Source organism: Epinephelus lanceolatus, chromosome 7 (genome assembly GCF_041903045.1).
Source record: "Epinephelus lanceolatus isolate andai-2023 chromosome 7, ASM4190304v1, whole genome shotgun sequence".
NCBI classification, from domain to species: Eukaryota; Metazoa; Chordata; class Actinopteri; order Perciformes; family Serranidae; genus Epinephelus; species Epinephelus lanceolatus.
This window is the reverse complement of record NC_135740.1, coordinates 14,629,828-14,657,688: the sequence shown is the minus strand read 5'-3', so window position 1 is coordinate 14,657,688 and position 27,861 is coordinate 14,629,828. Positions and strand designations below refer to the sequence as shown.

At 41.6% G+C, this 27,861-nt stretch overlaps 1 protein-coding gene across 1 annotated transcript; it reads right to left on the bottom strand.

Annotated features, from left to right (window-relative positions):
- sh3bgrl (SH3 domain binding glutamate-rich protein like) lies at positions 1-27,834 on the bottom strand. The gene is made up of 4 exons (XM_033633510.2): positions 27,572-27,834; positions 18,480-18,665; positions 1,285-1,365; positions 1-886 (listed from the first exon to the last, which is right to left on the bottom strand). The coding sequence occupies exons 1-4, from the start codon at positions 27,614-27,616 to the stop codon at positions 851-853; spliced, it is 348 nt and encodes a 115-aa protein (XP_033489401.1). The 5' UTR covers positions 27,617-27,834; the 3' UTR covers positions 1-850.
- Positions 27,835-27,861: the final 27 nt, after the last annotated feature.

Below are 27,861 nucleotides of genomic sequence, written 5' to 3'. Positions count from 1 at the left end.
TTTTATTTGCAGTCTTGTTTTTATTTTATTTACGGGAAGATTATGTAAAACGGGGATTACCAACACATTGTGAAACAGAATGCTCACAGCGAAACACAACAGTCATCCAACTTCCCTTAAAAAAAAAAACAGCAAATAAAAAAAACTATTTCACATCCCTCTGTGTATGCAGACTTGTAAGTTTGGCATGTGTTATTATTTTTAAACATATATCATCTCGTAGAAAAAAGTTTGCTATTAAAACAGCATTAAGACAATATAAAGTAAATAAAAACATACAGAATGGGATTCTAATAGGTAGCTTTTACAGAAGGTGCTGCGGGTTTGGCGATGATGTGATTGGCAGTAGCACAGCATGTTTCCAGGATTCAACACATAAGACTTGCTCTAATCAAAGCTGTCAAGATAAACAGATGGAGATATTGTGTCATAGTCTGATGGTGACATGGGTGACGTTCTGTCGGCCAAATGATCAATCTGTGGTGCAAATTTTGAAAGTGCGTACTTTTTGTTGAGTCTGATGATGTGCTCTCAAAAAGGAAGCTACACGTCTGTGCTAATGGTTGATTGACATGTCATTAGGCCAATAGGCTTAGCAGGCTGAGGCTAACAGGAGGAAGCAGAGCTGTTTGTAGATACCCATAATGCTCTGCTTTAGCTCCTCCCTTCACTACAGCTGACAAGGCACAGCAGAACACAGATTAATAGAAAAAAACATACTGAAAAAAAAAGTCCACGTATTCATAAGCCGAGTGAAAATGTTGCTTCTTCTTTTTATTCCTGGATCAGTTCCAGGTCAGTCTGGGTCCAGATCTGGGTTTAGGTCTCAGGTAGAAAAGGTGTAAAGCTGCTACTGCTGTGCTTTCTTTGCTAGAGCCTCGGCCTCCTGCAAAGACAGACAGAGGGGGAGAAAGGAAGAGAAGAGGGAGAGTGTGTTAAATTAAAATGGAGGATATTGGTTTATATATCCCCTGCCACAGCACAGAGGAAAACCCCTCTGTTTCTATGGTAACTGGCACACCTCCTTGCAGTCCCCGTTGTGGCACAGAGGAGGCGCCAGTGTGCAGGTGTGAGAGGAACAGGAGGAGAGGCCTGCTTGGGTGTTGGGATATCATGAACAGATGTATTATGTAATATGTGTGTTTTCTGCATGGAAATCACACAGTGAGGATAAATATATATTTAAGCACATAAGCCAGTGATACAGGAAACATGGCTAGGCTGCAGGAATGCAGTTCAAAGAGAGGGCAGATATCAGCGTGGGTTTTGTGTTCATAAGCTTACCTTGGAGCCCGGGGGAGCAGTCAGACCCAGAAACGCATACACGGCGTTGTCTTCCCTGGCATCAAAGAAGGCCTCATAGTTCTGAGAAAGAGGAGGACACAGAGAGAACTTTAGATGCAGATCGATCAGAGGATCTGAGCTCCAACCTAAGGAATGATAATGTGAAACAGACTTTGGATCAGCGCCTGCAGGCGACAATCTGAGCTGCAGTGCCACATGAAGACCTCTTTGTGAGAATAGGTCATTGTCGGGATTGTGTTATTTGTCCAAGGAAAGGCCTCGGTAGTCAATCTGATAGGCGGGTATTGTCTCTGAGAATGTAACTCACAGTAATCTAGCAAACACAGTCACCCTTTTACTGTTTACTTTCAGTCTCAGTCCCTTACTCCTTCTCATTCCTTTGTTTTTGCTCCTTTTTCTCCCACACACACATACACAAACAGATTTTTATAAAGGGGCCGTACAGCTGCTGGTATCCTGGGAAATGCTGTTCTCTTTGTCTGTGACATTCAATACAGCCCATCCTGCATGTGCTGCCTCACTTACAGCCGTCCATTAGCTGCACAGCATGACTAGAGATTTAAGGGCCAGTGTCCTAATGGGAGGAAACCAGCATCTGCTAACACAGGAGATTAGGCTACAGTCTCATTTCAACAATTAATCAACCGTTCAGTTCTGGAAATTTAACCTCCGCAGTTTAAATGAGTAGTTTGACATTAGGAGAAATACACTTATTCACTTTCTCCTGAGAGTAAAATGAGAAGATCAATATCAGTCTTTTATCTGACTGTTAAATATGAAGCCAGAGCAAGGTGATGGTTAAAGGGAAACTTACGTATTTTTCAACCTGGACCCAATTTTCCCATGTTTTTGTGTCCGAGCAGTTAATGGGAACAACAGTTTTTAAACTGGTCTGGTACTGAGAAAGACTGCTGCAGCTGCAAATGGGCTGCAATGTAATCGATCGGGGCAATAGCGTCAATGTACGCCCATTAAAAGTGCTCGTTGACAGCTTCAGATTGTTATTGTATTGTCTGACAAAATTATGGAAAGGTCTCTGCAGAGAGACAAAGTGTTTTCCTTTACCTTTTAGCCCTTTTTTAAACAGGAATTGTGCAAATTTGCAGGAAAGCCCAATCAGTTTTCTTTCAGCATTGGCAGTATAAAAACAACATCGGGGAGTGCGGCAAAATGCCGCCTGCCTACTTTTGTTTATACAGAATGTGCCTTTTTCAGGGCAATGGGGGGCGTGAGCAAGTAACAAAACGTGTAGCTCAGCGTGTGACGTAAACAGTGACATGGGAGGGAAGTCGTAGCTGGTCAGTCCTTCTGAAATTCTCTCCTAAGTCGGCCCGTTCTTCACCGTCCCCGTCATCTGAGAGTTAATGGCCTCTTTGTTTGCGAGGACAAGGAGGGCGCGCAATTCCTTGTCTCCCCAGTTGCTCATCTTTACAGTGTCTGCCAGGTTTGTGTTTCCCTCTTGCTACTAGCTGCTTGCTAATTCCTGCTATCAGTTGTTTCCTGTTTATCCACCGCCAGTGGGTCCCATGTGCAGCGTCATCAACAGCTCCTCCCACAAGTCTTCAACAGCCCCTCCTGTGGCGGAAGGCCACCTCGGTCTTTTTAAACTAAAAGGGTTCAATCAATATGTCTACCCTACGAGGCGGAAAATTGGGCACCTCGGATGAACTTGCCAATCCGGCTCTGTGTGTCTAAATGCTTGCAGGTTGCCAGCAAAACGACCCAACATTCGCAGAAAATCTGGCAGTGTAAAAGGGGCTTTTGTTTATCTGGTCTGTTTGTTATTATGTCTAACCAAGAGTCACTCAAGAAGTAGTCTCATTTCTAGTGAAGTCTTGCGAGAGTTGAGTTGTTGCAGGGAGACAATATTAAAAAGGTTGTGTCAAGTGAGAGGTAAAGAGAAATAGTTGACTTCTCTGTAGGATTCTCTCTAAAATGTTGTCAGACAGTTTTAATAACAATCTGCGCCTGTCAGTGGCAAAAAGCACTTCATTTGGATGGAAATTGACAGTGTGAACACGCCCCAAAGGGTTACATTACAGTCTATTATGCGTCTACCGCCTGCAGCTCTCACTCAGTACGTAACCATTTTCAAAAACTGTTGTTCCCATTAGTCTAGTGCCTAACCACAAAGTTAAGCACAATGACTGGAAGCAGCAGCCTGGCAATGTCCAAAAAGAAAATAAATCTGCCTACCAGCATCATGTTTGTTCAATCTGTACAACTCAAGGGAAAAAATAGGGCTGCAGCCAGAATTATGTCAGTCGAAAGGGATGTGGCTGTTCAAGTTTGAGAATTTGAACAGGGTTAGGCAGAATGTTCAGGGTGACAGCGACGTTCACATAACATAGTAAACAAGCCAAGTTAGCGCTCGGAGCTAATGTGTGCTAACTACACTAACAAAGGATCAGAAATGTGCAACAACATTTTCTGCTGACTCTTGATATCAAACAGAAGAGAGACTGAGTCATATTAAGTTGCTGTGAGCTGTAAATTCAAACCTTCTGAGCAGAGGGCAGAAGACACGGTTATGTCAGAGCCTTATGGGGCAAAGCCTTTATTCTTCCTCCGAGCTGCTGCCTCCGTCTCAATCAGACTCACCCTGGGTCTGGGTCCGTGGCTGCCTGTTCCAGAGAGCAGTGTGAAAGTGAGGAACGCTCACTCTGCAGCTAAATGTGGAGGCCGACACTTTCCCAGAAGTACACTGCACACTGACTGAGAAATAAAAATAAAATCAACTGCTTGACATAAAGAATCAAAATCGACTGAGGCGTCTTGAATCTTCCACCTTTAGGGGGTAGCCTATTGAGGGGTTAGGTGTCTATATCTTATTGCTTTTTTATCTTTGGATTTTGCATGGATGTAGTGAGCTTCAGGCTGATTTTGTTTCCCTTGGACAGAGCCCAGGCCCACCGGAAAGCAGCTCTGCCTTGCAGCCTGTTTTTCCAGTGGCCACTCACAGTATTGCACCAAAAAAATCCACTGTGGCCCAAAAAGCATTTTTCCCATAGACCACCATTATAAAAGAGACATCTGTGAAACTGTTGACAGGACACCTCAAACTGCAAACTAGCTCAGTTATGACTCTTTCTATTGTGAATTTTTAATCCATTGATGTTTCATATCTGTAAAACTTTCCCAGAACTGAGAAAAGCAATCTAAAAATCTGTGACATCATCACTATGTAAAGGTTATGAGCTGAGTGGGAACTCGTGGACGGGGCCAGCAGGAGAAACATTTCTGCACATAATCAGTGGGACGCATACTGCAGAAGTAAACCTGGAATCTAACACTTTATTTGGCTTATGAGTCAGGCGAGTGACTCCATTGGAATGAATAGGTGCCATCTTGGCATCTAGTATCTAGGCAGGGGTGGGAAGTAATGTTACAAGTAAATAGTAGATCTTAAGGAATGACTGCTTTTCATGTTCCTTTTTTCAAACTGTACTTCTTCTTTTTACTTCACTACATTTGCCATTTATACCTTTGTTGCAACGAGACTGCTCTAACTACAATCAAGTGTTGGGGGAAAGCACGCAAGGAGCACTTCAGTGGCAAAACAGGCAGCCTGCCTGGTCTAAATTGGGCCCCTGCTCGGACTTAACTTCATGTATTTTTTTAACAAATGTATTTTTCACATGTTCTTTAGCCTAGCTGGTCAAAAACACACCCTGTTAACGTTGAAATGAACGACGATGGAAATTAAACTGGCTGCACTCACTCGCACACAGCTAAGAGGCAGCCTCTGACCTCATGACAGCTGCAGCTGCAACAGGGAATTCAACAAAAGTTAATGATGTGCGCTTGCTAGTATCAATGCTAACCGTACCAGTTAGCTAACGTTAGACTTTGATTTTAATGCTAAAGTTACAGTTACCGATGTCTGCATTTATAGTGAGTGGGCTGACGGTACCGGTATGTAAAATATGAGGAGTCAAATCATGTTACTAACGTTATCCATTACTAACTCAACGTTACTCCTCTTCATCCCCTGTGGGACTTAAGGCTGCAATGAGATCTCTCCATTGTATTTTGTCCTTGGCAACATGAAAGCTGCATCAAGAGGAGAAACTTTCCACCGTAAGGCTCTGACATAACATTATTTTCTCCCTTCTGTTTGGAAGTGGTGAGTTTACAGCTAACAATAACTTACTGCGACACAGTGTCTGGATTTCCAATCTGTCGTTAGCACCGTTAGCTTGTTTGCTATATTACATGAATGCTGCTATCACTCTGAATGTCCGCCTGAAACCTGGTAAAACTTTAAATGGGAAAAAAAGTCACATTTTCGTATTAAATGGCTGAATCTGATTCATCTGGCATAATTCTGAGAAGGGCACAAACCTAGTTTTTCTGTATTTTGCACTGGCCCACACTGAATGTAACTTGGACTCTAAGTAATGTATATTAACCAGGTACTTTTTTTTTTACTTGAGTAGGTTTTTCAAGGGGAAATTTTCACTTTTACTTGAGTTATTTTTCTGGAAGTAATTGGAATTTTCTTTAATATAGATTTTCAGTACTCTACCCACCATTGTATCTAGGTATTATAAATCTATCACAGAGCCAGGTTAGCTGCTACCATCTATTTCCAGTCATTATGCTAAGCTAAGCTAACCAGATTTGGCTATTTCATGTGCATATGTATATATGTATATGGTATCAGTCTTTCTAACTCTCAGCTTCTTAACTCTCTTTTTCCCAAATATTTAAATACTCATTTAAATGCTGTTTGAAGCCTTCTGCCAGACAAAAATATGGTAGATACAGGGCTGCCAACTCTCACCAACCTGATCTCACAGAAATACGTGAAATGACCACGACCTATTAACACCGCATTCTGTGGTGGCAGCACGTAATGGGTTGAAATTACGTGCTGCCACCACGAAAACAATGCCAATGTAAAGTCAATTAGGGTCCTCTCCCGTGGTGGACACACGGATTCCCTGATTCAATCACGTCACGTCAACCTCGTTTTCCTCAATGATATCTTTAACATTCCTGTATACACACAAAAACGCGGAAGTGTCCTTGACAACTCAACAATATGACAGGTTAATGTCAAGGCCATAAAATAAAATAAATGTATTTTGCCAGCTTTTGATAGCGTGGGGCTTTAAGAGCACTGTGCTGTGGGCGGATGGGGCGCGTTCCACTACTGTTTTGTAGCTGCTGTCCGCCGTCTGTGGGCTTCATTCCATTTCAGATTGCCATCCGTCTGCCGTAACTGAATCCAAACGCCAATAATAAATAAATAAATAAGGAGATAAAAATAAGGCTGAGCACGGAAGAACCAGAGAGGAAACACCATCACATGGAGCCGTCTGCCCCTGGCAACCCGGCCACCCTCCACTCCACCAGGGGAGAGTGGACCCCAAGCCAGCGCCACAGAACGGCTGCCCCGCTGGTTATATGTCCAACTGTGGCAGCTGTCACACAAACCGCTGCTGAAAATTATACATTTTGATACAGGTAGGCTATATACATATTGCAAAACTCTGTAAAAGTACACCAAAGCATATTTTCGTTTCCAAATATTTATTTGAAAACGAAACCATTCATACGGTCAATATAAAACATTTTGTTAGTAATAAAAAACAAATGTAATCTCAATGTGACCACGCCAGCCGGCGGGACTGCGGCTGAACCACTTCCAATGTACATTCATTCATTCATTCATTCATTCATACATTCATTCAATCGCGTGTTCAATGTGTGTGTGTGTGTGTGTGTGTGTGTGTCAGAGAGGAGTATCAATAAAAAAAAAAGTAATTATTTCGGTGTTTATTTCTTTTATTCTTCCGTTTTTTTTTAAATTAAAATGCATAATATAGCCAACAATATTACAGACCAAATGTTAATCTAATTATTATTGTAGAATGTATTTAGCAAATCACCGCTCTCAACTGGAGACAGCAGCAAAAAAAAAAAAAAAAAAAAAAAAAAAAAAAAAAGCCATTATAAAAAGCCAACAAATCGTGTTAATTAATTGACGTGAGACGTTGAAGAGGTTGTCTCCTATAGTCTGTAATTTTGTATTTTTTTTATCATAACTTCTCGGAAATTACTCAAAAGTAGAACATGCTAAAAGTAAATACAATAATAGGCTAAATAGTATCTAAGCAATAATAAAGTGTCTAAACAATAATAAATATTTTCTAAGTTATCTATTAGGCTACCATTCCACTCTGTAAATAGATTTTAACATTTCAATATGATTTTAATATTATTTTTGCTTATTTCATTATTGTTATTATTGGTTTTACTTTTTAGTAGTATTGTATTGTCTGAGGATGACTCATTTTAGTAACTATCTACAGTAAAAAAGATAAAAACAAGCAATGAAACAAACAAAACTCATTTTATACACGGGGCCTTCAAAGTGCACTCTGAAACTACACCTGGTATGGCTTGTGTCCAAAAAATGAAAAAATCGAAACTTCGTCGTAGAGCTAAACCAAATACATCATTGGAAAGGTCTCAACCTGGAGAGTAACATATGTCAGTATGAAGATTCTACATGGCTCCTGCTTTCAGCCATTGACCTTTGAACCTTGACCTCAGTGCATGTTTGAGGGCTTATAACTCAGCAACGAAAGGGGGTACAGACATGGGACCAACTGTTATAGAGAGCTCTTGACCTCAGCTATCATGTGAGTGTAGTCAACAACTGTGGGTGCTGTCAGATATGGATAAAATATGGATAAAATTAATTTTCACCCATTTAGAAATTAGATATTTAAAATCTGATTTCACAAATGTGTTTACCATCCCTTAAAGTCCACTCTCAATTCAATATTTACAACTTCCAAATCTGGGAAAAACACTTAGATTTTTAAAAAACTACAATTCCCTGGGACCGCGCCATGCAGTTTGATACATATCAGCAACATAGTTGTAGTTCTTCTGATTTGCAAAGTAGGGCTCTAAATAGGGTTGTAAAAAGATATATCTACTGAATATATCTAATATCAAGTAAAGCCGAACTAGTTATTACACTCCACCTAGATGAACTATGGTAAGAAAAAGTAAAGATGTCCGCTAATTTTCGATATTTTAGCTCATACACTAGAAATGGCGTTTTTGGGACAGTAGGTTCGTTTGCGGCATGTAAAATAGGGTTGTAAAAAGCTAGATCTACTGAATAAATCTAATATCTAGTAAAGCCGAAGTAGTTATTACACTGCACCTGGATGGACTATGTTAAGAAAAAAAGCAAGGATATTGGCTAATCGTAGTTATTTTAGATAGTACTCTAAAAACGGCGTTTTTGGGACGGTAGGTTTTTTGCGGCTTGTTGTAAAACAGGGTCGTAAAAAGATACATCTACCGAGTATATCAAATGTCTAGTAAAGCTGAACTAGTAATGACACTGCACCTAGATGAAATATGTTAAGAAAAAGTAGGCATGATGGTTCATTTCAGATATTTTAGCAAGTTCTCTAGAAACGGCATTTTTGTGATTGAATATTTGAATAGGCTATAACAAATATCTAGAACAGCCAAACTATCACGTTATTATCATTATTATTATTATTATTGGTGGGAAATTATAACAGGGGAATGTATTTGCCGTTTTAATATCAAGAACACTTCCGCGTTTTTGTGTGTATACAGGAATGTTAAAGATATCATTGAGGAAAATGAGGTTGACGTGACGTGATTGAATCAGGGAATCCGTGTGTCCACCACGGGAGAGGACCCTAATTGACTTTACATTGGCATTGTTTTCGTGGTGGCAGCACGTAATTTCAACCCATTACGCGCTGCCACCACGGAATGCGGTGTTAATAGGTCGTGGTCATTTCACGTATTTCTGTGAGATCAGGTTGCATTGGCCGTGAGACACACGCATTTGATTGGCTTCACACGCTCTCACGCCACACCCCTGATGTCTCACGCTGAAGTGTCCGTCTGAGCTGGCTGTTGGTGTCCACCAGAGATATTGGATCAGAGATATTGGATACCCCACTCAGCTCACTTCCCGATTCAGTGACGTCAGCGCCACGCCCCCGTAGGAGACTTGCGGCAGCTCTAAATGTATTGTTGTCAATGAGGAAAATGAACGTGATCACAATTTATGGTCAATTCTTTCGCCTTATAGTCACTAAAGTAAATATTGGGTTTGTTTTCCACAAGCCACACATCTTACCAACATTCTGACACTAAAGCTGCATTTTTCATCCGCACAGATCAAGAGGAAATTAACTTTGTTTGAGCCCTGTCCGTCTCAGAAAACAAGTTCTCGCGAGATCTTGTAATCTTGATAAACAGGCGGTAAAATCACAGTTAGCTTACAAACAGTTATTTACCGCTAGTAATAAATAAAAAATGCCCAAGCTTTGTGCAACAATAGGCTGCAATAATAGGAAGAATGTATTTTCATTCCACCTGCTTCTCGATCCGCATACATCCACAGAGCCTCTGTTCAACACGGTGGTGGGGAGGGGGGGGCGGTTGAGGGAGAACAGGCTCTGATTGGAGGGAGAGCTAACCACGTCCACTTAGGAGACAGGAAGAGTAACCGTTTTCTTAACATTGGATAAGCCTACGGTGGGGTATCTCCTTTATCCAATATCTCTGTGTCCGCTCAATATGGAACACAAAGGGTTAACAATCGTTGGTGTCTACCATACGTCCCACCTCTAATCTCGTATTGCTCATCGATTGGCTCTACCGTTATTTTGGTAACGTGTGATTGGTCCTCCCCAGCGCCGCTCTCTCCACTGACTTTGTGGGTGCGCGTCACCGTACAGCTCACGGCAGTTCGTGAGGGAACGACACATACACGCACGTCACTGTTAGCGCTCTACACCGGAGTACCGAGTGTGTACGGTGAGTCGGTTGGTTCAGTAAATAAGCTAAACAAACACCTGTTGATGTTAGGCTAACTGAATGGCATTCCTTGGCAACTCTTTGCTAGATAATGAGCTGCTAACGAGCTAATACTAGCTGAGCTAAGTTTGGCAACTATTAGATCAATATTATATGCCAGAGAACATGAAATTCCACTTCACATGTTCCATCAGCAATCATAGATGTAATGTAGTGATGACGCAGTTCACATTAATGTTTGTAGTAAGATGAATAAATAAATAAAATAAAGTGTAAACACTATAAATAATAGCTCCTTTAGTGACAGTCTTCAGCATCCATGGTGTGTGAAGGAGAGACTTGGGAGAATAGAGATCCACTGCTCCCAGTAAAAACACCAACAGAGTCATATTCATGTAATAGATATTGGGTGTAAGTGCGACATTTTGCACGCAGTTGTATTATAATGATTTTGGAGCATTTACATTTTTGTTGATTTACTTTATTTATGTTTAACTGAATGAAGCTGACTAACTTGTGTTGACATTATGGCTGTTCTTTAGCCTATATACAATCAGATGTTGTTTAATGAATTACACAATTGTAAAACATACAGTATGTTTTCCTAAGGCTACAACAATCAAAATCTATGACTGTTGCATCTCAGATTGTCCCACTGTTCACATGTCTTGCATCAATATATTTTTTGTCAGATGACAAGTAGTAGAGAGACTGGAGGAGATGGAGGAGATGGAGGAGGAGAGGCAGGAAGAGAGACAGAAGGAAATGGAAGAGAGACAGGGGGAGACAGAGGAGAGACAGGAGCCTCACAGGTGAGATTGAATCATGAAGGATATATGTTGATAGTGAGATTCAGCATTGTGACTAGGGGTAAGTAAAAATATTGATTCATGCATAATATATGTTTTTACCCAATATCAATATCAATTCGGATCACTGTTACCAACCAGAGATCTGCACTGGGTCAGGTACCCATGGGTACCCGCAAAAACAGCTGATTTGGGGGTGGTTTTTAAAAAAAAACATTTTTTCCTGGGTTCGGATCTGGGTGGAAAAAATAACATGCGGGTCGGATCGCGGGTTTTAGATAAACACATCAGTCATTAGTTCGGTAAACTACAGATAACTATCTTGGTCATTATTTACTCTCTGAGGAGCGCCTCCACTATTTCGCAACGGTCATTGGTTCAGCTGTTTACACGTGTTTCACCATCTAATAACACAATTTGTGATTAGACGAGAGAATCAACATGGCTGCCACCATCTAACAAGCGCCGCTTCCAAAATAGTAAATAATTATTTAGGTATTTGAGAAATAAGTGGATAAAACGTACAACTATCACTTTATAATGTTTCTGAATTGTTTCCCTGATGGATTACTTCTCTTAGGTGACTGCTCATAACTGCTGAACGTCGCTCTGGACAGAAAGTAAGTCTATTATTACACATGTAAAGTTCCTTTACATAGATTACAAGTTTAAAAGCATTAAACATAACAAACAAGTGCTTTTACACTCGTATGGGAGAAGAACACAGAGGGTTGATGATGGAGCTGAAGTCAGGTTTTTATTGTGAGAGCTGCTTCATTCAGGTCGTTGTTTACTTACTGGCACCTTGACTGTGGCGAGATGCTGTTCAATATTCAGCCAATATGACCCAACATGATTACTTTAAATCCGGGTAACGCGTCGGGCTGCGGGTCATGTTTCAACGGGTCGGACCGGGTTGCGTTACTAATTGGCCTGATGCGCAGGTTTGCAGTTCGGGTGCGGGTTTGTACGTTGCCGGGTCGGGTCGGGCAGATCTTGAATACTGGACCCGTGCAGGACTCTGTTACCAACCCAACTGCAGACCGCAGGCTGGTGCTGAAGTTAAGCCCCTTCGGAGTATACTGTTATTGTTATTATTATAGTTTACCCTGGAAAGCACATACGGACAGATGTGGTGACGTTTTCAGTGTATATTCATGTAACTGATAACATTAGAGAATACATTAACCAAGACATTCTTGTATTTAGTGTAGATATCTAAATATGCATTATAAAGCAGTGATCAGTTTCACATGACGTGAAATTGCATTAAAAAATCACCAACGTACAGGTTGCCGCCATGGAGCACTTTTATGTCCCTACCAATGTGAAAATCAACATCCTTGGAGCCAAAACAAAAAAAAGTCCCTGTTTCAATGCGCAATACACCTCCCGACCACTACGTTGGATGTTGGTGGCATTTTGAGAGCTTTGTACATATTATTTTGAGGTTTCAGTGCAGCTGTAAAAGTATACTGTAGGTTGATGCCTAATTAATTTTGTCTGTTTTATCTATACAAAACCATTCCTCTATGCTGCTTTATAATTGTATATTAATTACTGTATATATAGTAGTATATACAAATTAGAATAATTTGTTATGTATGTATAAAGCATCAACAGTAGGTGCGTACATTTTGTTTTAGACAAAATTAATTATCAACCTTTACTCATCTTTCAAAGGAATGTGAGATTTTTTTTCCACTGTGTTCTTGGTTCATTCTTCATAGATGACAGGGTTAAGTCTGTTCATGAGGCTTGCCACCATTGCAAAGCTGGTCCTGGTGTTACCCCACTCCAATGCAGATACAGAGAGAGAGACTAAAACCAGGAACAGCCTGGCTCTGGATGGAACCCTGTCATCAATAATGACAATAAAGATGGCTGGCCTGGAGTCCTGCTTCACGTGGGAGCCCTCCCCAGAAATCATCAAGGCCTCAAAAAAGGCCACAAGCAAGTACAACAAAGCACACAGATCTTAAGGACTTTGACAGTAGCCTCCCTATTTTGGGAATTGTTTGTATAAATGGTTAAACTTTAATTGTCTTTTTTTTTTTTAATTTAAATTGGTATTAGCTGCATGTAGTTTGGGGATGTTCAAAAATGTCACAATAACATAGTTTTTGGGGGTTTTCATTTTTATTTAAATGTTTCTTGCATGATGTTGCATATCTGTTTACTATTTGATGACTTTATTTTTATACACAGGGTACCCGCGGGGTCTTAAAAACTTGAAAAAGTCTTAAATTTGATAACCGTAAATTAAAGCCTTGAAAGTTTACAAGTCTTAAATTTCATTCTCAAAGGTCTTAATTTTTCCTTTTCTTATCTACATGATACAGCTCAACAACATAACTGTATACTAAGTAAACTAACAAAAAAAAATCTTGGAATGTTGCGTTGTAAAATGACTTTTTTCTGCGACTTTATCGATCTCCGACATGAGGTGGCGTTCCAATGCACTTTTTCAACTAGGAGGTCGGAAAATCCTGATTTCCGAGTTTTCTAGAACGCAGCATTACGTTGGAGCGTGCACTGTCAGCCGCTGACCCACCGAGGTCGTCGCTCGCGCAGCAGCTTTGGGATGGGCAAGTGCAGATTTAATCCATCGTGGCTAAGTGACTGGGTTCAGGCTGTACCAGGCTCAGTGCAGCCTGTGCCGTAAAAAATTCAAGCTCGGCACAATGGGACATATGGCCTTGGAGTCGCACATGAAGAGTGCTAAACATTTAGCATGCTCAGCAGCTACACGGAGGGAGGCACCCATATCCCAGTTCTGCGCGGCAAACCCGACGCTAACCTCAACAGTCACCTTGGCTGCCAGCAGCACCGAGCCCACACAGCCAGGTAACATACGAGCTCTTTGTGGCTCGACGCCAACGCTTAAGGCAGAGGCGACGTGGACACTAAAGACGATATCGGACCACCACGTCGTATGTACAGTACAGGCCAAAAGTTTGGACACACCTTCTCATTCAATGCATTTTCTTTATTTTCATGACTATTTACATTGTAGATTCTCACTGAAGGCATCAAAACTATGAATGAACACATGTGGAGTTATGTACTTAACAAAAAAGGTGAAATAACTGAAAACATGTTTTATATTCTAGTTTCTTCAAAATAGCCACCCTTTGCTCTGATTACTGCTTTGCACACTCTTGGCATTCTCTCGATAAGCTTCAAGAGGTAGTCACCTGAAATGGTTTTCCAACAGTCTTGAAGGAGTTCCCAGAGGTGTTTAGCACTTGTTGGCCCCTTTGCCTTCACTCTGCGGTCCAGCTCACCCCAAACCATCTGGATTGGGTTCAGGTCCGGTGACTGTGGAGGCCAGGTCATCTGCCGCAGCACTCCATCACTCTCCTTCTTGGTCAAATAGCCCTTACACAGCCTGGAGGTGTGTTTGGGGTCATTGTCCTGTTGAAAAATAAATGATCGTCCAACTAAATGCAAACCGGATGGGATGGCATGTCGCTGCAGGATGCTGTGGTAGCCATGCTGGTTCAGTGTGCCTTCAATTTTGAATAAATCCCCAACAGTGTCACCAGCAAAACACCCCCACACCATCACACCTCCTCCTCCATGCTTCACAGTGGGAACCAGGCATGTGGAATCCATCCGTTCACCTTTTCTGCGTCTCACAAAGACACGGCGGTTGGAACCAAAGATCTCAAATTTGGACTCATCAGACCAAAGCACAGATTTCCACTGGTCTAATGTCCATTCCTTGTGTTTCTTGGCCCAAACAAATCTCTTCTGCTTGTTGCCTCTCCTTAGCAGTGGTTTCCTACCAGCTATTTGACCATGAAGGCCTGATTGGCGCAGTCTCCTCTTAACAGTTGTTCTAGAGATGGGTCTGCTGCTAGAACTCTGTGTGGCATTCATCTGGTCTCTGATCTGAGCTGCTGTTAACTTGCGATTTCTGAGGCTGGTGACTCGGATGAACTTATCCTCAGAAGCAGAGGTGACTCTTGGTCTTCCTTTCCTGGGTCGGTCCTCATGTGTGCCAGTTTCGTTGTAGCGCTTGATGGTTTTTGCGACTCCACTTGGGGACACATTTAAAGTTTTTGCAATTTTCTGGACTGACTGACCTTCATTTCTTAAAGTAATGATGGCCACTCGTTTTTCTTTAGTTAGCTGATTGGTTCTTGCCATAATATGAATTTTAACAGTTGTCCAATAGGGCTGTCGGCTGTGTATTAACCTGACTTCTGCACAACACAACTGATGGTCCCAACCCCATTGATAAAGCAAGAAATTCCACTAATTAACCCTGATAAGGCACACCTGTGAAGTGGAAACCATTTCAGGTGACTACCTCTTGAAGCTCATCGAGAGAATGCCAAGAGTGTGCAAAGCAGTAATCAGAGCAAAGGGTGGCTATTTTGAAGAAACTAGAATATAAAACATGTTTTCTGTTATTTCACCTTTTTTTGTTAAGTACATAACTCCACATGTGTTCATTCATAGTTTTGATGCCTTCAGTGAGAATCTACAATGTAAATAGTCATGAAAATAAAGAAAACGCACTGAATGAGAAGGTGTGTCCAAACTTTTGGCCTGTACTGTACGTCAAATGAAAATATAAGCGAGCTCTTCAAAGTCATGTTCCCCGACTTAGAGATCGCAGCTACTTTCACATGTGGGAGCAACAAGACTGCCTATATTACTAAGTTTGGTCTGGCCCCTTTCATCACCAAACAAATGACCAAGCAGGTCAATAAAGCATCTGGATTTGTGGTCATGCTTGACGAAAGTCTAAACAAAAGTACAAAAACTAAACAGCTGGACATTCATCTGCGCTACTGGGTTGGTGACCGCGTCCACTCAAGATATTCTGGCTCTGAGTTCATGGGCCATGCTATGGCGGTGGACCTGCTAAAACATTTCAAAGTAAGTCCATTTGTAATACTTTTGCACACAGGCGTGCGCACGCACACACTGTATTGTTTATTAAAATAAGTGATTGTTATTTGTCCCTGTGTTATGCTGTTATTCTTAGTTATTCTGACAGATTTTTTTTGCATTATTTCATAAATGTATGCCAGAATAGGTGCGAGGTTGGTCTTAAATTTCATTGGTTGTGGTCTTAAAAAGGTCTTAAATTTGAGTGGAAAAATCCTGGGGGGACCCTGTATACAGAATCCCAAAGTAAACATGCACAAATTTGAGCCATGCTGTGTCTTGTGTCTTACTGTTGGGTCAGTTGGTTCAATTGGTACACTCTGAGTTAGGCTAATACATTGAGAACTACTGATGTATGGAAAATGGTATATTTAAAAAAAAAAAAAAAACAACTTTTTTGCTGTATGGTAATGACGCTGAATGGGCCATACAAAAAATTGCAGTGTATGTAGCAAAATTTCGGTTGGCCCCACCAAATCTCACTCCAAGGTTTTTTGAAAAGTTGGCAGCCCTGGGTAGATAAAGTCAAAATCTTAAACTTATTAGATTGAAAATGTAAAGCAGTCATATTGTTTTGGTAATTTGGGGGCACTGAGATATTATAACCCTTATGGCTAACGTGTTAGAGTTTCCTTTTCACTAAATCTATCTTTTATGGAGCAACATCAGTATTCTGGTTCTGTTTACCTGTTGAATGTAAATCCAATATTCACTCTCATTTTAGCTCTGTTAATGTCTCCACCAACTAAGGAAATATCTGTCTCTGAAAGCGACACTTACCTTTCTGGAAATTTTACGCTTTTCTTTGTTTAGGTTAAAATGCTATTAATAAGCTGATGGCACACTAAAATATAAGTGAATTCCACCAAAGATAAAAACTCATAATTGTACCATTATCATATGGTTCTAATAAAGCTCTGACGAATGCAATGATTGGCCGAGCGTCCTGTCTGTCTTCCCCACGTGGAGGCCTCCAACTGATGTAACCGTCCGCCTCTAATGTAACTTAGGCTATAACTTTATATATGACAACACAGCATCCAGTTGCTAATGGCTAACGTTAGCTTACTGTAGCATAGACTCTGAAACATTAGCGTTATCTTCCTTGTGCGTTTTCACTCACTACCAGCTACTATCGCTACTATCTAACGTTAGCACTGTAACCTTATTCTAAAACTCATCGGTCATCACTGACTCCGGTTGAGTTTTAAAACTCTAGGGTTGCGTTTGACTGTCTTGGTTGTAACGTTACACTCACTCTCTTCTTCTGTGTATCTAATGTTATCTTGCCAATAGCTCCTTTTACACTGGCAGATTTTCGGCGAATGTTGGGCTGTTTGGCAGGCAAGCTGCGAGCGTTTAGACACACAGAGCCGGATTGGCGAGTCAATCCGAGGTGCCCAATTTGCCGCTGCGTAGGGGTAAACATATTGGCGGAACCTTTTTGGTTTAAAAAGAACGAGGCACCCTTCCGCCACGGGAGGGGCTGTTGATGACTTGTGGGAGGAGCTGTTAATGACACCGCACGTGCGACCCACTGGCGGTGGACTAACAGGAAACAGCTGATAGCAGGAATGAGCAGCTAGTAGTAAGAGGGAAACACAAACCTGAAAGACACTGTAAAGATGAGCAACTGGGGAGACAAGGAATTGCGCACCCTCCTTGTCCTCGCAAATGAAGAGGCCAATAACCGTCAAATGACAGGGATGGTGAAGGACGGGCCAATTTATGAGAGAATCACCTGACTGACCAGCTGCGTTTTCCCTCAGAGTAAGTCACTGTTTACGCCACATGCTGAACTACACGTTTTGTTACTTGCTCACGCCCCCCATTGCCCCAAAAGAGGCACATTCTATAAAAGTAGACAGGCGGCATTTCACTGCACTCCCCGATGTTGTTTTTATACTGCCAATGCTGAACGAAGACTGATTAGGCTTTCCTGCAAATTTGGACAATCCCTATTTAAAGGATCATGGATGTAATAAGGACGTAATGGAGGAGGGGGGAGTAGGCCTTTGGAAGGAGGTGGAGTTGCAGGAGGACGGGGATAAGACTTTGGAGGGAGGCGGGAGTTATGGATGTTCAAATTTTTTCTAAGTGCTGTGTGAAATGCAAGAAAGATAAGAGTAGATTTAACTGCTAAAGTCTCCACTGTGTGCACCAGCTAGTCACTAACTTTGTCTGTCTACGCTGGTGCTGGGTGGGGAGTATACAGTAGGTTTATCTCAGTTTTAAAGAACACTGATGAGAGCCATGGGAGTGGATTACAACAGTGACGCTGCAGGCTATAACACCAAAAAAAATGACCTGTGAAAAAAGGTACTGTAGAGCTGAGGGAAACTGCTGAGCTGTATGATGATTCTCGGTGGGTCAGTCACTATGAGTGACACCTTTCACGTTACGCACAGTAATGTGATCTATTGTTAATCTAAATATTTTGGCTAGTGCAGCTGTAAATGTGTTAAGTCTAAAAACATCCGAATCAGCATTCAAGCCCCACCATGCATGATTTGTGTCCTGAGATGAGCTTGATGGTAGCTGCAGCTGTGTGTGTGACATATCAGAGTAGCACTGCAACAATCATGAGCCAATAATTCAGAGCATCTGTGTGCATGTGTGCCTCACCCCGCAATATTTGCTTTCGTTAAATATCTGTGGGGGGAGAGGGTTCCCCGTGGCTGGCCTGGACTCCTCCGGAATATTCTCTCTCATCCACTTCCTGTTGCCCTCATTGGCGGCGATGTCACACTCCTCAAATTCGATCTTATTGGCCGCCAGGAAGCCCATCACATCCTGCTGCTGCTTTTTAATCTGCATGTGAGGGAGACGAGAGAGGTTGACAGAGGGGGGAAGTTGTCAGTTAGACGTGTTGTTAACTTTCAGCCGTATGAGGAAACATAAGGGCCCCAGTTCACCATACTGCCATCAGTCTGCTGCAGGAATAAGGACACTTCTTATCTGCTGTGAGAATTTACACCATGGAGATCGCTGGCCGCTCTGTTACTAAGTTACCACTCGTTTGCTGACAAGTGAATGAAGTGATACAACAAGAGGATAGAGGAGGGTGAACTTGGGCAAGGCTAAGCAGGGACAGATTGTGTTTTATAAGCATTGAAACTGCCAGATAGTGACGAGGACGGCAACTCCCAAGAGTTGACTCCCATCATACTCCTTACATTTTAACAGGAAATTGCACTTTCTTGTTTAAAATGGAACTATTTCAAAAGCATTTGTAACACTTTGCATGCTTTTAATTTGACAGACTGTCTAAGCTGATCATTTTTATATAATAAAGTGAGCAGATTTCCCACAAAGAGAGACTGTGTTGGCAGTCCACACATGAGAGTTGCTGTCTTTCTCACTATCTGGGATTTTCATGTCAATGTGATTAATTTTGAAAGGCTCCACATTCTCACAAAAGGCAGTTCTGTTGCATTGGCACAGCACCATATTTAACATTTGTGACACTATTAAAATAGTCCATCCTGCTCGATGCAAAACTGCAAGCCTTTCATCTGAGAGGATGCAAATAAGCAACTCTGTGACCCAGTGGGAAATAAAAATGTATCAAAACTGACATAGTGACACCCTATGGGATCTCAGCTCTTTTAAAGTACACTATCAGGTTTGTCCTTAAGTGGTTTTGTCACAGAGCGACCCAAATACAGACATATAGCAAGGTAATAAAGAGGCTAGAGAATGGATAGAAATGTGTGCTCGTCTGGATGTCTTGTTGCTGCTTAAGCCTCTATCTATATGGATGTGTGTGTGTGTGCATGTGTGTGATTTAGTGTATGAAATTGTGGTCCAATGAGGTCTCAGTGGGTGTGTGTAAGAGGGAGGATGGCCCTACAAGGCCAGACGGAAACAAGAGCTCCTCTGGGACTCGAGAGGAGGTAACTGGTCAAACACGAGCCAAATAAGGCCTGCTGCAAGGAGACACACACATCCAGCCTCAGCTGCACACACACACACATTCACACACGAAAAATCAAATGAAGCCAATATGATGGTAAAAACACAACAAAGTTCTTTGTATAATAATTGATTGTCTTCCAGTCCAGACACCTCTACATGAGGGCTCCTCCCAGCTTTATGGTGTGCAGACGAGACAGGTGGATTATTTATTATTCAGCCATCTGCTGAAGCAACAACACTGAGGCATGGAAATGAGGGAGCTGACAATGCTGGCAGATTAGCTGTGGTGCAGTTTGAATCATTTAATGGCAGTTGCACACCCGAGGCCAAAGTCCTAAAACCAGCTCTCTTCCCACCTGCTCTGGAAGCCAGCACGGGATGAAGCAACGGAGTGGAACACCATGAGCTCAGACTCGCTTTAACTAACTCTGTGTCTAAACACAGACAATCCACTCTCTGACAGAAGAATCTGCACCACCTGCTCTGTCTCCCTTTTGACTTGCATTAGCATTGTACACAAGGAGCTTGTACTCTTATCCAAAACGCCAACAAAACTAACTTAATCCTTAATTGCTAAAATGACAATTTAAGCACAAGGATCCACTTTCTCCTCTTTTCTCCTTTCTTTTGGTGTACTCTGGCCATTGCCCAAGAAGCCTGCATTGTACTGTTGCCAAGCAAAATTAATTTGTAGGGCAAACTGGCATCAGGCCATCTGCCCCCGACTCTAATTGCACAGTGAGAGTTCCCAGCGTTGCCCCCTTTAGCCCTTTGCATGGCTCTCTGGTTTCTTAAGTGGAGCTCCTGGTGATTTTAATATGGAAAGAAACAGGCTGCCGATGCCTTTGGGTGCGGTAATAAACAACTAGTCTTCTCCCTGTATTACTCCTTATCTATCTCCATGGAATGCTACAAAATTACTCCTCAGTCGTTATAAAATAGACAAGAGTGAGAGAGATGAGTCAGTGCAGACAATAAACAGGCGGGCCCAGAAAGCCACATAATTTGATTTCCTTAATTTATGCTTTCTCTTGCAATACCTTGGTATGCAAATAACCAACAGTGAGTTAAACAACATGCAAAAGCAGGAGAGAAGTTTTCTCTGTGTTGTTTGTTTTGTCTAGACACCAATCAGGCAGTAACTCCTTTGTCATGTTAGCACCATGGCTCTGTAGGTGGCAATACTGGTTGGCCAGTCCACCACTTTGCTCCAGACTGAAATATCTCAACAACTATGGATTGCCATGAAATTTAAAACAGACGTTCATGGTCCACACATGATGAATCCTACTGGATTTTGGGGTTCCCTGACATTTCCTCTGGCACCACCATGGGGTTTACATTTTTGTTTTTTTATTGAAATAACTCAAAAACTATTTGATGAGTTACTAGTGCAGACATTCATGATCCCCAGAGGAGGGATCCCCATAACTTTGATGATATCCTGACATTTTCCATAGTGCCACCAGTAGGTCAAAGATTTTACTTATTCTGTGAAATATCTCAGCATCTACTGTATAAGAAATGTACTTAAGGAATGTGCTAACCATGGTGATCACGAGACTAACCCCCATGCACCATCATCTGGTCAAGTTTTAATTTGCCCAGTATTTTGGTTTATGACCAAATGCTTTCAAAAGCTTTTGCCATTCCCATCAGCTGAAGCTGAACTTTGCATTTAGGGCTAATTAGCAAACAAAAGCATGTTAAAATGCTAAACTAAGTTAGCTTGGTGAACTTTACTTAATATATCACTTTTTAAATATTAGCATGTTAGCATTGTCACTGTGAGCATGTTAGCATGCTAAATTTAGTATTTAGCTAAATTCATGAAAATGTTGCCAGGTACATTTTCATTCATAAAGATGTTTTCGTAAACTGATTTCAAATTTTGATTTTAGTAAAGTGATACAAAAACTGCATGAACTTGCTTCAATCACACTGATAACTATTGAATCAGAACTGACCCGCCACTCTACTTATGTGTTATCATATTACCAAGACAGTCCGCAAAAAAGTTGTGAGACGGGTAACTAAAATTTTTGGGTATGTAGAAATCAGGAAGGAAATTGATCATGCAGCATTTTTTTTTCATCTAAATCATCGTATATTATCAGCGAAAACCTAAGACACAACCTTTGACCTCTAAATTCACATCTGGCCAAATAATGCAGTGTCGCTGATCCAAGGGCGATGTAGGCTCCTCTGGCTACATCAAAATGGATGACACAAAAAAAAAAAAAAAACAGTGAGGTTTGGGAGAAATTTGGTGTGAAGAGAGACTGTGAGAATAACCACAGTGGCTTTGCTGCTTGTAAAATCTAACACAGCCAGTAAAAGCGACTTTTCCTCGGCTGGGTTTGAGATTCAAGAAAGGAGAACTCAGCTTAAACCAGAGACTGTGGACGATATACAGGATATACTGCAAGCTCAGGCTTCAGGGCAATTTCATATCAGCTTAATGAGTGGCAACATTGTTGGTGGTTGACTTTGCCAAATAGGCTCCAGTTCATTATGATTTTAATTCAGGTTTCCACATGTTCCAACTGCACAAGTGAAAATAAAGCACCTTAAAGTGAGTGACTGTAACCTGTGCGCTTGATTATGGTTCAGGTCGGGTTTGGATTTGACCTGCAGATAATTGCGGGTGACAGGTCTGTTCCAGTACTGAGCTTCGCAGGTGTGGGTTTGCAGATCTGGACCTGTGCAGGACTCTGGTATACATCTAACAATATGAGTGGTCAGCAGCGCACTGAAAAGCTTCTGATTCATTCAATATCTGTTACTTTTTTAATGCAATTTTGAACAAAAATCATTAAAATTATAGGTATAGATTTAAGGCTTACAAGGCCTGTCACAGTAAAACAAATCTATTGTTGCACAGATCATTATTTTGACTCCAAGTAGGCAAACAAACAAAAGCCATGGATGTTGAGAGGAAATCTGTAACATACGCTCTTTGGTTTACATTCCATTGCCGTCACCATCATCATCATGTGAGAGAGGTGCCAGGGCCATGAGATCAGATCCAGAGCAGATCAATCCCTGAAAAAGGGCAGAACTCTGGCATTAACAGCTGCCAGACAATGGCAGGCATTGATTGGATGCACTGTATCCACAACAAAGGCTTGGATCAATATGGTGGAGACTGATTCAATCAGTTATGTCGACTCGGGGCTAAGGTCAATTCATGTGCAATTTACTCACGTGTAAAGGAAAAGACATTTAAGCTGAATTTGTCTTTGTTGGAAAGACTAAGTGACCTTTCTAATGGCTCAGGAGTCCGACATTTGAATGCAGGAAAATCCTGTGCCTGGACTAAAGGAAACATAAATCAGCCCCAGCCCTGTGTGTTTATTAGGGATAAAGGTTTTTGTCTTGATGAGATCAAGTCTGATTTGTGCCGAAAACAGACGCTTAGTGGAATTTTAGCGGCAACAGTAGCCTCCACCCAATCTTGAGCTCAGTCAGCATTACAACACTGTTACAAAAGAGCCTTACACTGCTTCTCTGGCTGGGTTCCCTCATTGGTACAACAGCAGAAGGCCAAAAAATAACCTTTTATACAGACTAACGAACTCCCTGTAGCAGCCGTCCAACTCAAGCCTGACCTACAGGCCCTAATGTCAAACCCACAGTGAAAAGAAGCAGTGAATCTGAAGCAGAAAGCATGGGACTTCAAACAATGCATATTCTGTGCATACTAAAAAAATCCCAAGTTGTTACTGATTCTTAGTACATTTATAGTGGCAAGGAGGAAATTGTACAATAGTGTGTCTGCAGTGCTTAAGGGGAAATGGGGCAGTAAGTGTTCTCTGGTGCTAGGAAGTTTTAGGCTCTTGCCACAGACACATTTTTTTTCAGTTAACGCTCCACAGTCTAGATACACTGCTACAGGTGTGTATTATTTGCATGTGCAAATTAAAAAGATAGCCTGGTTTGTAATTCAAATTTGGCCTCACTGTAACCTAACAAGCAGGTGAATTTAGAATAGTTGGTACTGTTCTCTCAAAAATACTACAGGCACAAATATTATTAGAATATATATATTCTTGAATGGGGACCTATTATATTTTTACTTGTTACAAAAAGTCCCATGCTGATATTAAGCTTGGCCAACGTTTCAATTAATGAGGTAAACTTTTGTAAAAGTAATCCATCTGAGCAAATATCTCAGGCTTCAAACTGTTCTGAATGCTCTGTTTCCACTTTTTTCTGCTTTTGAGACAGGTGACTTCAGATTGTGACCGATTTCTTTATATGGTCATCTGCTTCAGGCACATTACTGCAGCTGTGTACATTACTTAGCCTACACTGCTACATGTAGCTACATGCTAACATCAGGGAAACATGTAATCTTGGTTGCCAGTGTTGTAATTTCTCCCAAATTTTGGATCATGTACCTGCTGGAACATGTCCTGTTATGTTAAGAAGCTTTTATTGGAGATTTTTCATGGTAGAAATTGCCGCTATATGCTACCCCATTACAATGGTTGAATCCAAATGTCCATCCTCTGGACTTGCAGACTGAGCCCTCGCAGACTTAAGTCATACGCACTGTGATGAGTTCACCATCACATAAAGCCCTAAACACTTCCAGACTTCCCAGGAATGTGCCTGCAAAGTCTGGAAGAGCCTGCAAGTGCAGTGAAGTCCAGACATTTGGAGTCAGCCAGTTGTTCCCTGGCTGCAAGTACACTGCTACATGTAGCTACATGCTAATACCAGGGAAACATGTAATTTTAGTTGCCAATGTTGTTAATGTCTCCCAAATTTTGGATCATATTTGTATTGGAACATGTCCTGTTGTGTTTAGAAGCTTTAATTGGAGAAAGTAGAAAGTGCCGCCATACTCTGTTACATTCATTTTCAGATGCTGAGATAGAGACGACCCAGAAGCACTGACCAATCAGAGCAGACTTGGCTTTTTCAGGAGGGGGGGTTCAAAGAGACAGATGCTAAAATGGCTTGTCTCAGGCAGGAGGTGAACACAGGTGTTCCAGCTCAGACAGTATGAGGAAAATAAAGTGTTTTTTGAACATTAAAGAACATAAACATAAACATGTTAGAAAACCCAAAATGCAAGTATTAATCTGAAAATGAGCATAATAGGTCCCCTTTCATTTCTGTCACAGCTGAGGTCAACATAAGGATATGGGTACGCAGCATGACCTCATGTCTACAGAGCCATTGACGGTAACAGTAGAAGTCTCTCTGGAGAATTCACAGCGAATCACAACACCATTTCTTCAGGTGACTCAAACATTCTGCTTCTCATTACTTGGTGGAAATACGATGATGTCACCTCATATTCACTTTGCAGGGTTACCACCCTACACAAGGGACTATAAAGGTCAGGGGTCAGGGGAGAACTAAGCTGGCAGTAAGTGCTTTGCTCAGTGACACTAACCCGAGACACAGACCTGAAACAATCCTCTTTTTGTAGCTTATTGTTCCTTTTTTTCTGTCAGAAAGGTGCTGATTCCACACAATGATAATATGCAAACTGCAGTCTGCGGTCTTTTGCTAAATAGCTTTATATTATAAGGCACTTACATCATATTTTTCTTCCAACTATTGCACCAAAGCTTCACAAAGACAGCATTTATTCCAGGATTATTATAATGGACTGCAAGTATACTCTTGTATGTGGAGGTCAATGGACAGACACATACCACTTAATCTATTCATGCAGATGGGAAATGTTGAGGAGCAATCATGTTGACATAACTCACTTCAGTTCTTCATTGTCTGTCATTTCCATACAGTTCTTCTCTATGTGACCTTTGTGCATTACTACATCTTTTGTAAATCAGCTGTGGCTGTCTTAGATTAGATACTGAAGAGTTCAGTCAGATAAACCTTTTAAGATGTTTACCAGCCTTGGTGCTACAAAGAACCATTTCTGAAAATGTTCGGCCATCATGTGGATTAGATTCTGTATAAAATCAATACACATTAATAGCTATAAATACACACTGATGTGGAACAGAACTTTATGTCTTTAGAAAATACTGAATAATGCTGACTGTTGTAACTTGTCAAGCGCTAAATCTGATACATCCCTCTGGCTAATCTTTCTTCGTCTCTCTCGCTGACCTGCAATTGTTCCCTCAGTGGAGCAAACGCTTTTTTATGTAGTTTTTTTTTTACATACTCCTACTTCTTTTCTGTGTTTCGGCTGCCTCTCCATTCACAAGCTGAATGAGACTGGAGTGATTCATGTAGCAGCAGACGTTGCTGGATCGTGGAATGCAATCACATTGTTTTGTGCAAACTGACGCAATCAAACTGCAAGCTGAGGGTTCTCGACCACAATTTGTCACTCAGCGGCGTTTTACTGGTCTGAATGTCTCTTTTTAATGGACTACATTTGTATTAATTTATTACATTTGTATTCCATTGAAGGCAGACATTGCACAGAGAAAGAATCTAATATTAATAGACTAACATATAACAGACATAATGGGTTTATGGCACTTTAGTTAGCAACACTGTTGTTTTTCCTCCAACTCTAAAAGAGGATGTTGAATAGAGATGATAGCATAGCCTAATTATAAGTGTGTTTGTGCAAGCTTTTAAGAGGACATAAGCTTGTCCACTTGTTGTAGCAGACTCTACTAAAGACAGATCGATGAGAGTGCATTTTAATGCATTTTTCCCGGACAGGCTCCAGCACAGTGATGCACATCACTGGCTCTGAACTCCGACTGCTCTGGCTTTACAGGAAGCTTCCGTCCCATAAGACTGCTGATGAGCTTGTGCAAATGTCATTGACTGTAAGGGCAATAAAGTTACACAGAGCTGCCCGACTGAAAAGACACTCTGTGCTTGATCACTTCCTCCTGCGTGAGCTGCGACGACAAGCTGCACAATGAGAGTAAATCATTCTAAATGTGACCTAAACCACATTGTGTAACATGGGACTTTAATTTCAGTGACTTCGATGTAGGAGCTTGATTTTGAAGGCTGTAATATCTGCACCACTTCCATCACAACACTATAAAGCATACTAGTAACATCCTGGACTATGACAAGCACCTAGCAGTGGCTAGTAATATTCCACATCACCTCAGACTCTTGCAGTAGCTGTAAGCCAACTACACAAGAACAGTGTGCTATAGCCAGAATTCAAGCTTTAAATGACAAATTCCTGCAACTCGAGACCTCCAACAAGTCCTAAACAGAGCATAAGTGTTCCTAAGCTGCAGCTGCATGTCTAAAAAGGGCCCCTGGAGAATTGCATCACCATCATTCCTCTCTACTCTGGAAGAGGCTGGCAAGAGTGAAGCTGATGGTCATCTGGGCTGCAGGACATTGAAGGCAACACTCTGTCCCCTTACCTGTGAGCCACACTATGGCATCAGGTGACACGCCAAGACCTTTTAAGTACATTTATGGATTTTCACTGCATGCCTTTCCTGTTTGTCAGCCTGCTTTCAGCTGCAGATACACTGACATGTGAATTCAGGAAACCCTGTGACAAGCCACAGCGCAAAGAGAAGTCTGCCCTGCTCAGTTAACCAGCCTCAAACTTCCTGTCTGTCTCTTACTTTGTGACAAAGTTACTGACAGACTCCATCTGTGTCTTAAGTCTTGAGGAGGGCAGAGCAGCATGCTTACTGATGAGTCAGACCCACTCCAGACCGTGTGGATGACAGCCGGATGGACATCAGTTGGTGAGTTCAATAAAAGTTCAGCAGCCTTTTATTTGTCAAAACAAGCGCTGGATGCTGCAGATGAACCCACCTATAAAAACATCACACACATAAAAGCAATGCTTTTCTAGTATCCCTTACCGAAGTGGATCCAGAGGACGATGCTATGTACACTTTGATCACCATGTTAAAATCCCTGGTGCTGACACGAGTCCGGTAAGCAGCGGTTAGTTGCCCTGCTTCCTCTAGCAGAGACTTTGCAAGGCGGATCGCTCGGCAAGCGGGACGAAATAACAACAACAACAAAGTTCCCCAGCTGAAAGGCTGAATGTGTGTGTGTCTAATGAAGGCAGCGCAGGCTATCTGCGCAAATGCTCCTGTTCTCAGCACTGGATGGAGCTTCACATTCCTCCTCCGCCTCTACTCTGCCT

Bases quoted from the DNA above. Each gene is read 5' to 3' on its own strand.
- sh3bgrl (XM_033633510.2), bottom strand. From the start codon at position 27,616: ATGGTGATCAAAGTGTACATAGCATCGTCCTCTGGATCCACTTCG. The intron at 1,366-18,479 runs GTGAGGCACACA...CCTCTTTCTCAG, and splicing joins ACGAAAGCAAATATTGCGGG to AACTATGAGGCCTTCTTTGA. The intron at 887-1,284 runs GTAAGCTTATGA...CTGTCTTTGCAG, and splicing joins CTGCTCCCCCGGGCTCCAAG to GAGGCCGAGGCTCTAGCAAA.